A 10,680-nucleotide genomic window follows, 5' to 3' on the forward strand; every position below is an offset into this window, starting at 1 on the left:
CTTCCTTCAGAGGAGCTCTGTGTTTCTCAAAGGGATGTGCTGGCTAACCGCTGCCCAGTCTGGGCTTCCGGCCCTGGGGCAGCAGCGCCTGCCGGTACCCCTCACACCCTGCAGCAGCGCCACTATCACCCCACTCCAGACGCGGTGCCAGGATACTGTGGTGACACAACCCTGGGCCTCTGTTCCTCCCTTGTCAACAAGACTGATGGATGCAGAGAGGAGGAGAGGAGCGAAGAAGAGGACAAGGAGGACTGATTGATGTTGGAATTGATTGCAGTTCAGAGTTTGCACAATCAAAATGAAGGAGAGGATTTACAAATTTGGGATGCGTTTGTATGAAGAAGTGATGCAAAAAAGAGGACAGCAAAGATGAATAAAAAATGGCAGGATGGAGTGAATCCTGATTTTTTTTTTGGTAATGATATGGAGTGAAAGTGAGGTATTGGGCCGCGATTTAGAGTTTGGTCATTAACCAGCATATTTCAGGAGCATCTCTCAAAGACAAAAACCTGATTTAGATCAACTGAAGATTTGCTTACGGGTCCTAATTGCTACAATGCAGATTTTAGCAGTTATCCTCAGCTGCAGGAAAACTTTTTTTAGTTTCTCTAGTATGATCAACAGCCACCAGGGGGCAGAACATGGAGACATTCAACCCTGCAATGTTTTCTCCTGTGATACAAATCCTCTCTCTCTCACACACACACACACACAAAGACACGCATATGAAATCAAATGAGAAAGCTGATATGTATAATGGGTTTCACGGGTGATTGGTCTTGATTGCTTACGGTTAAGTGTCTGATGTGTGTGTGTTGGTGTGTGTATGCAAGCACGTGTAAAACAGAGAAAAGGGGAAAAGGAGCTTTTGGTTGCATAACAATAATTAAGGCGCCAGGATGTGAACAATGGGAGCCATTTGTTTTTAAGAAGCCAAGCACATCATGCAGCCCCTGATCTGCTGAGAGAACCAACCCTGCATAGTGTGTGTGTGCATGTGCATGCGTGTATAATGCCATATCCTAGTGTGTGCATAAGTACTGTATGTTAATGACAAGTCAGGAGTCTGCCTGCAGTGTGTCTGTGTGTTCAGATCAGAGACTGCTGAGTGCCCTCAGTTCCTCGGCCTCTTCGCTGGTTAATATTAGACACCCTTCTTGTTGGAGAGACTGGCAGCTCATCGCGAACACTGCTAAAATAGGTGTAGCATTTTACAAACACGGTGAGACACACACTCGCTGCTCACACACAAACTCTAAACTCCCAGAAAGGCCTTTGTGAAACACAGCCAGGGAGGGAGCCGCCCGCCTGACGCCAACTCTCGAGAGCAGGTGAGGCTGAGTGTGGGTTTGTGTGTGTGTGTATGTGTGCTGATAGTTGCGGGTGGAGGATGGTTTTGGAGTATGACGACAGAATAAAACTCCTAATAGTCAGCATCAGTGTGTCAGGCCTGGAGCTGGGAAAGTATTAGTAAGGTGAGGTGAGAAAAATGGCTCCTGCAAAACTGGGTTACTCTCTGTTTGGTGTTAAACTGTGAGCTTTGAGTTGGAGGCAGAAGATAGAAGGCTGTGGTTGGACAGAAATGGAGTTTTAAATCCCTATCAGCTCTCTGTCACATGAATGGCAGTGTAATGGAGTTTGAATTTTAGGAGGTGTCTATCTAGCAACTGTTTGAGTCCTCTGCAAGGACATGATGACCTCTCGACTCTCATGACATCATCTGAACCAAAATTCATGTGAGCTGTTGCAGACAGATTCAAATTTTTTAGGTCACGAAGGTCAGGCAGGTAGGGACACACTACCAACATTAATACATTCATGCTCATCAGATTACTTTTATGTGTAGTTTGGGTTAAGGTTCCTCTTCATTATGTTGTATGTACATGACTGCAATACAGTAAAACCATCCTTCATGTGTCGACAGCGAGTGCAGACACATTTGAAATTTTGTAAACCAAGTTCATGGTTTTTGGAAATTTTAAAATAACTGATGGGAATGTAAAAAAAATCTGTGATGTTAAAATTGAATGAGTTTTTCTGACAAAATTCTTACTGGTTTTGATTGATCATAAACTACCATGGAAACAGCATTTCAGCCATATTATAAGGAAACATTATAAAGTCTATAGCAATTTTGCACTTCCAGACATTTTTAGTGTGTGAAATTCTGGGAGTCGACCTTTAAAACAACCATAGATTTAATAATCTTACTATAAAAACAAGGTATGTGTACTATTATTAAGGTTGGTTCCTTTAATTGCACTAATTTATTGTCTAAAGTCCCGTATTCTAAAATGAAAAAGTTTATTTTTTCCATATGAAAGAGTAACTGTGATCTGAGAGATATTTGCTAGTCCAATAAAGAAAAATTTAAACCAGGATTTAAAAAATGTTGTGTATTTGTTGAAGTTAAGTTACAGAATAATTTTAATATAATTTTTTTTAGGGCTACAACTGTGAATGATCATTTATTTCTGGTGTGTGGCTTAAATGGATAAATGGATAAATCCTGTCTCAGTCACTACTAAAACAGATAGTTCATTTTGCTCGTGCTATATTTATATATATATATTTGATGACTGAATTAAAATATACTAATACAAAAAAGCCTCACCAGGAAAGTAAATTATGTGCGCAATTTTGAATGTACAATATAGATTCTGTAATTTCATTACAACATCAACTTCCACAAGCAGTCTTTTTAATATATATTTCTTCATTTCACTTTTATGAAGCATTGTGATGAGAAGCCCCATTATGAACAAAGGTGTAGCTTCAAACAGTCTTCAAACAGTATTAGCTGCCATCGGCATGTAAGTGATAAGTGGCACAAAAGCTGCTCTAAAAACAGTGATGTACAGACAGTGACTAAGACATCTATCAAATCAAAACTATGCAAAACAGTTCTTTTTTTTTTTTTATCAGTGTCAGGTGTGATTATTAATGAAGTCTACTGTGCAGAAAATCTTCCACTCTGAACTGTCGTCATTAGTGTGCTCCCACAAAGTTCTTGGGCCTTGTCTTCACCTCCACCCTCTTGAAGGAGTAGCGCTCTCCAGTTCGCCCGTCTGTCAGGATGTACCACGTCCCCCAATAGATACCATTGGTCACCCCACTGTAGCGCCCTCGGTAATACCGTCCATTCAGGTTAGCTGCCAGGCAGGCATCAAACCACCAGCCTGCTCCATAGTACTGACCACAGTTTCCAGATGTGTAACGGTCGTGGTCCCTGTCAGCAGTGCTAAAAGCTCTGCCATCATGGTTGTAACGCTTACTGTAGCTCAGAGCGTTGCCTGCATCACCAGAATATTCCCTGGCTGTCAGACGATACCTGAAAGTCAGAGAGACAACATGGTTCATCCCAAAGTGCAAGGCTACATATAATACTATAATGTTATGCCAAAGCACCTACGAGACAAGGCACATTAAATCCTTATGTGTGAACCATGTGAGTAAATAGTCTCTGCATACTCATTTTTTAATCAACCTATCACATGGTAGTTGGTATTTCTATTACAAGAGGAGGCCATGGAGGAGCATAAATAAAGAGTAAAGTGGTAAGTCACCACCGGCTACCAAAACAGTTGGAATGCTTCTTGCCATAGATCATCCAAGTCTCTGAATTCTGCTGGAAGGACTGAAATTATTCTTTCAAACTAGACAGTGTTCTTTCATTTAAAATGTTTGATGATGACAATGGTGCAGAAGACATTTGAGTTGTTTTGAATGAAATCCCTTGCATTTCTTCTGTTTCTCTGCGGATTTATTTAAGTTTATCTTTTAATTTATCATCCATCTGTTGTAAACGGAGTAAATGTGTGTCAGACACCAACACACATTTGCCCAGTTCGTCCAACCAGAGGAGTGAAAAATTAAACACCACAGAGCCTAAGATATAGATTATCCACATAACGCCATTCTGAAGTCGCATTGTCAGATCTGCAGGCTCATTTACTTCTGAAATAAAGATTTTTGATTGTGGTGATTCTAAAACAAAAGGCCAAACTTTTATATCAAGGATGATGAAGGATTCAGAGCCCCAGAATGTTGGAGAAAAAAAAAACTACTCTGCTTCTTCATCAGGTCTGTGTGGGTGGATTTGATCAAATCTGAGTAACAGTGACTCACAAACCTGAGAAACAACTTAGTTTGAACTAAATGCTGCTAAATTCTGACTGATGCATGGGACTATATGACACCAACCTTTAGTAGCAGAGTCCCCTTCACTTGAACCCAGTAAGAACATAACAATAAAGAAATTCCCCAGGTGAAATATTTAAAATTCTTTCAAAGTTGGCAGAACTGTTGTGTGCACATCTAAGACCATGGAGTCAATCGTAAAAACTGATTGGGAAAACAGGTTTTCAGGGAATGTTCATGTTTATTATTTCACTCTGAAAGCGGATAATGTTGTGACTGAAGAGAGGGAAGTTTCACTATCGTGGACTTGCTGACACAAGCCTTTTTCTTCAACTTTCTGCCTAATCCAGGTAACTTTCACCATCTAGTGCAGTTAATTATGTGTTTGCAGTGCACTTCACCTCTGCGCCTCTGAGGCCACTTTAAAGTTGCTATAGGTGGCCTGGCGCTTCTGTTGGTGCCAGTCTTCCAGCTCGATGCGGAGCTGGTGTTGTCCAGTGGAGGTGAGGGCATGCAGCGCTGCATTGCCCAGCCAGTGTTCACCCTGCAGACTGCCAAAGCCCTCCCGGTACTCCTGCCATGTTCTGTTGAAGTCCACTGAGCCGTCCTGCCGATTCTGGATCACTGTCCACCCACCACCCGCCGACTCCATGTCACATTTAGCCTGAGTCAAAACAAAGACTCTGATATTATAAAGCCCAGATTTTACTGATCCACAGATAGCAGACGGGTCTCTAAAAATAAGAGTAGTAGGGTGTGAGTCTGTCTGTGTGTGTGTGTGTTTTATGAGTGTGGTGAATCTGAAATACCTCCAGTGCCGGCCCGTGCAGGTCAGGCTGGATGGTGTAGATTCCGTTCTCTTTGATCCCGAGCCTGTAAATCTCTGCACAGTCCTGAGGATGTAACCTCTCCAAGGGGGCAACTGAGTGTCAAACACAGTTTAATTCAGCTTATTAATCAACTACCAGTCACATGACTACCTCCCATGCCCTCACCTGTGGGTGGATATTGCGTGATGCTCTTCAGGAATAGCAGCAGGTCTTTCTCCCCCTCTCTTCCCACTGCTGCACTCTCTGTCAACCCAGAGCAGGATTAGGTTATCAGTGAGACACATCACGCTGTTGTCAGGTGCTGAAAATAGAAGCTTTGTCTTTATGTACTTCACAGAGGGATTGTATGATAGCTCTTTAAAGCTTCTTCACATTGCGAGCTCTACAGTATGCATCCGTGTGTGCACGTACACAGGGTTTTCGCCGTGCTTCTCAGTGCAGTTAAATTCCTATGCACTCACCTATGACCGACACTTAGCAGGCCTCATTGAGGTTCTGTTTACTATGTGCGGGGGAGTGATGGCGCTGGCATTTGCGTCTGTGTGTGTATGTGTCTACATGTTTGTCCGAGTGTTGCAGAGGTGGGGGGATATAAATGTGCACGGCTCACCCAGTCGTTTGGCCATCGCCCCAAGGGCCTGGCTGTGACAGTGGAGGTCACACTCTGTCAGCACAGCTGCCATTAAAGCCAAGATGGCCCCGAGAGAGTTGCTCTCCTGGCCCCCGTGACTCCAGGGCCCCCCTGTTTCCTGGAGAGAGCGCATGCAACGCTGCAGCTGAACCAGGCGCTCTTTGACACCTCCAGCCTGCAACACAAGTGCCCACAAATACAGATACTATTCACAAGACATTGTTCATAGCCAAAAGTTTGGTTAAATGTGTGTGCATCCTCTTGTTTGGAAGATGACATCTCAAAGGTTAACTCATTCATGAAACTGTCAGCTCAGTTTCGTGTCACACTCAGTCTGTCTCTTACACTTACATCAGCCATTGTGGTCATGTCCCTCACACACCTGTCGCTGCATGAGCTCAGCACAACCATATGATGAGGACATTTTTAAAACAGACCTAATTTTATCCCTTCTTTGATTGCTGACGGTTAATGCTTCATGGCTGTCAGGTGGTGCCAAGTTTATTGTCCCATGAGAAAGGACCTGCTGGCATGTGCTTGATAGTGCGCTCACTCTCACTGGCACACGTGAATGAACAGAGGTTCAGATCTGCTTCAGCTTGTCACTCACAGTTATGTACATGGCTGGTTCAAAGTTGCATCATCTGGCCTCTCTTAGGATGACATTTTAAGATTATTAAGTTGGAAACAATAAACCCTATTCTGAGCTCACTTACCTTATAATGAACCTGTGGAAAATCGTGCCTGTGCTCTACCCTCCGAGGTACATCTGAGATGGCTGGCAGTGAAACACCCATCCTGCAGACACTTGTCCCAGTTTGACCCTCACAGGCCCCGCTACCCACTCCTGCTCCCGTCCCTGGTGGGATGGGTGCAGCCACCAGACTGTCCCTGCAGGGAGGATGGACGCAGGCTGGAGATGCATCTGAAGACAGCAGTGCTCCCACATACAGTGACAGCAGAAGAAGCATGCTCAGAGAACTGAAAGGAATCATGGGAAAATGCAGAGATGCAGGCTTTTTCTAAACTTCCTTTTAAACTCTTCAGAGCCGTGGTCCTGATTATTCCTTGCAAACTTTCAAGTCAACTTCCTATATATCCTAAGAAGTGCCTCTTCAGGTGGAAAAATCTTTGCTGGCTTGTCCTTTTTGTTTAGATCTTTGTGTTGCTGTCCTTGTCCATGTTGTTTTCTACTCTCTGTTTTTCTTTCATCTCCCTCTTCTTGCTTTTTTTTCCTCAGTTCATCTCCCTCGTCGTCCTCCTCCTCTGTCTCCCGCTCGCTCCCTGTTAGTGAGGTTGCTTTGACTCAGATTCCTAGATAAATGCGGCACTCTTTGCTGTCTGACACGGACTAATGCACCCACCCCCTAATAGACACACACACACACACACACACACACAATCTGTCCATCTCCTTAACTCATCTCATTCTCTCTGCTACACTCCCACGCAGCCACACACAGATGCATGTTTACACACACACATCCACCAAGAACGTGAATACAAATCCCACAATGTCTTGGGCACATGTGCAGTGTTACATTATACACAGTGTAAAGGACATCGTTCACAAATAAACTGACTTTTCTTTACTGTTGTGGAGATCTTTGCCTGCCTCAGTGAATATATGTGTCTCACTCATACCAGATATTATCCACCTCTCGCCCTCAGCCACTAAGGTGCACATGTGACAATGTTTGTAGAGATGAAAATCCAGCAGATGCTTCAAGTATGCGGCTCCTTTCCTCCCGTGCACCGTTTTCTCACTCACATGCTTTTGTGTTGCAGTGTTTGTGTTGACAAACTGAGTTCCAAAGAAGCCATAAAGACTCCACATTCAATGGGTACGAGAAGGCAGGAATTCTTCTATAAACACCAGAGTCATCCCAGTCATCAGGACTGTGCAGAGGCACACTCCCAGTAACAAGGAGGACAAACACACACGTAGACACGCTCACGTATGAACGCAGAGATTAAATCAAGCTAAGATCTCCTTTAGGGTCAGTGAGGGGAAATTACATCCTAATGTGAAACTGTAGCAGCTCTGTGGTCTCTCAGTTTGAGTTTATGCTAATTTTACATTACTGGATGTAAATACTTGTCTCTTGGTGCTCAGTTATGTAAGGATTCAATAAATTAATCAGTTTGTTCATTGGAATATTGTACACAATAGGATCAACAGCTGCCTGTTGATAATTTCTCTTATTACCTTTAGTAGAGAAGTAAACTCATTAATGAACAGAAAAGATAACTGTACCAATAAGTATATAAAAAAACACCATGTGCCATCACAGATCACTTTGATTTAGCGTCATGTGAGTAAACAGAAACGTATTTATGGTGCATACAATATTCTGTAAATGCAAGGCATGATTTGAAGAGCTCTTACGACCAGATAAAACCTGAGCATTAGTTGTGACGGATGAAAACTCTTGAATATTTTTTGTATTATCAGATTATTTCTATTTAATTTACAGAATGCCTGTGTTGATTCTCAGTCATCCACGTCATGGCAACACCTGGGTGTTTAAGTAGAAGACAACTGGACTTCTTTTCTTGGTTCTGGAAGATGTTTCTCCTCTGATCCAAGAGACTTCTTCAGTTCTGTATGTATAAAATGTCTGTATTACACAGTTGTTCATCATCGCTATATGCAGTTCTACGTTTATCTTTTTCTATAGATCACTATAGATCAATGTTAACTTCAGCTCAGTGAAATTCAGTCCAATAAAAAATTCTCAGATGCCTATATGGCAACCACAAGTTACCATATTTATAAAACAAAAAACAAAAAGAAAGAATGAAAATCTGTTTTTATGAAACAGTCATGCGGAAACAAATTTAGTGTCATATCAGGCAGAGATGCAAAAAGCTTTTCAGATGTCCCATGGAAAACACACAGACAAACACACAGACAAACACACACACACACACACACACACACACACACACACACAGACACACACAGGTCATAAAAGCTGACCTGAAAACCCATCTTGTCATGTTTCATCAACAATGTATTTCTGTGTTTACGGAATAGCGGCAGTTTTACATGTGTTGGATCTATTTTTGACCTTTCCACCCCCTCACCATGATGCCAGGACCACAGAGGACTACATTGCTTTGCAGAGGGCAGAAACATAAATGTGGAACGAAGTCTTCGACCATCAGTTCATTTCCAAAATGAGCTAACACTGTCCCCTAGTGGTGGATGATCCCTTTTCACCATGATGTCTTCATTTCCCTACTAAACCACATTATTTTGATTATCCAAAGGTCCACAAGCATCAGTGTTTGAGGGTGTTGAGGTGGTCTGATCACACAGAGGTGGAAGGTTCAATAACCTAAAGATGACTTTGTCTGACTGTATGCATGTATACAAGAACATTTGAGTGGTTTAATGCGATGCACTAACTGTATGTTGACCACTTCAGAATCTGAATTTGGATGGGCTTAACAACTCAGACTTGATGAAAGTTCTCAAATGTGTGATCCACTCAGTTTACCAGCCCCTTAATAATGTTTATTCGGTGCGAGGATGGAAAATTAGTTGCTCAATGTGGGATGTCTTTTGGGTGTTTTGCAAAATATTGTAACAAAACCCTGTCTAATGTATGTCTTCTCTGGTTAATTTCACTGATTATAGCAGAAGAATTGCAATGAAAAATATTGATCACGGTGGGTATTGACAGCAGCAACAGGACTGAACAAGTGGCGTCAGAGTGATTAGTGATAAGTGAAGTCATACTACCTTTCATGTTGTTTAATGGTACTTTTCTAATACAAAGTACGATCTTGTAAAACAACAACTACCATAACAATAGGACTGATGAGCATCATGTGATTCTGAGATACAATGATAACCTGTTGATGTCGTCATGGTTATCTCAGTCAGTCATTATCAGTTCTTTCAACAGAAAGCTTGCACTAGAAACTGGGAGTCTATGGCTTGGAAGATGTGGGCATTTAAGGCAAATTTCTGACGAAGACACTGCTGAGTTAAGATTCAATGTTTCTATCGAGCTTGACACCAAATAAAGACTAAAAGTCAGGATATCTATTTTACCCATTCTTTCTAAAAAATGTCTTTTTGGAGTCCTCCAACTTCTGGATCTGCTGGAACTCAACCAAACTGAACCTTAATACCAATCACTAGTAACTCTGAAGCCAAATGTATTTATAAACAGAGGCATTGCTAGGATCTTAAAACACTGGGGGGCCTTAGCAAGCTTCACAAATCTTTAGATTTTAGCCTCTTAATTTCACAATTTTTAATGCTATTTTATTTATGGTAGGTAAATTTAAGTAAAATACACAGAAACTATAAGACACTGGTCTTATAGTCATCAGACTGTGTTCCATATTAATATCATGACTTCAAGTCAGCTAGACTTGTCGTTCTCAAACTCTCTGCCTTGATATTTAAAATGATTTTTACAGAGCTATAATCACATGTAAAGGTGTGAACTGTGATAAAAATCTTAGAATAGCAATGAGCTAAACTAGGGTTGCTACAACAGCTACAGGTATACAGGTATAATTTTATTTATTAGTAATTTTGGTGACTAGCTTTTAAAAAGTCCAGGAGAAGAGATGCAGGCTGAGGGAAAAAGTTCACCCTTAATGTCACATAACATATACAACTATGAGAGCAAATCTGCTGTCAAAGCTTATCTTCATGTGAAGTTGTTCATATAGTTTTCTTTTGGGTCTATGCTTCTGTAACATTTGGTTTTATTTAATAGTGAATTTAGCTTATATTGTGTTTGTCCTCTGGTTTCCCTTTTGGTGTTTATAAAAACATTAACGTTACATTTATTATAATGACTTTTATTAGTGTATTCAATTATATTAAGACAAAAACCTTTTTCTACTGCCTTTAGAATTTCTGCACTGAGAAATTAGGAGATTTGATTGTTCCTAACCAAAGAATGTATATTATCTAAAAGTCTACTCATGATAATTGCATTATTTGAGCAGAAGTAATGCAGAATTGAGCAACTTTCGTGTGAGATATTACAGAAGCACGTGATTGGTTGACTGCGTCTGACGTAGGACGCAGGCGTTGTTTTGGAGGAG

At 41.5% G+C, this 10,680-nt stretch overlaps 1 protein-coding gene across 1 annotated transcript; it reads right to left on the reverse strand.

The window, feature by feature from the left end:
- Nucleotides 1-2,756: 2,756 nt before the first annotated feature.
- Nucleotides 2,757-6,572, reverse strand: LOC103366616 (fibroleukin). The gene is made up of 6 exons (XM_008294384.1): nt 6,318-6,572; nt 5,581-5,776; nt 5,136-5,213; nt 4,950-5,062; nt 4,542-4,804; nt 2,757-3,331 (listed from the first exon to the last, which is right to left on the reverse strand). Exons 1-6 carry the CDS (start codon nt 6,570-6,572, stop codon nt 2,989-2,991), a joined length of 1,248 nt encoding a protein of 415 aa, XP_008292606.1. The 3' UTR covers nt 2,757-2,988.
- Nucleotides 6,573-10,680: the final 4,108 nt, after the last annotated feature.

The sequence above is a fragment of the Stegastes partitus genome, unplaced genomic scaffold, assembly GCF_000690725.1.
Source record: "Stegastes partitus isolate 25-593 unplaced genomic scaffold, Stegastes_partitus-1.0.2 Scaffold956, whole genome shotgun sequence".
Classification (NCBI taxonomy): domain Eukaryota; kingdom Metazoa; phylum Chordata; class Actinopteri; family Pomacentridae; genus Stegastes; species Stegastes partitus.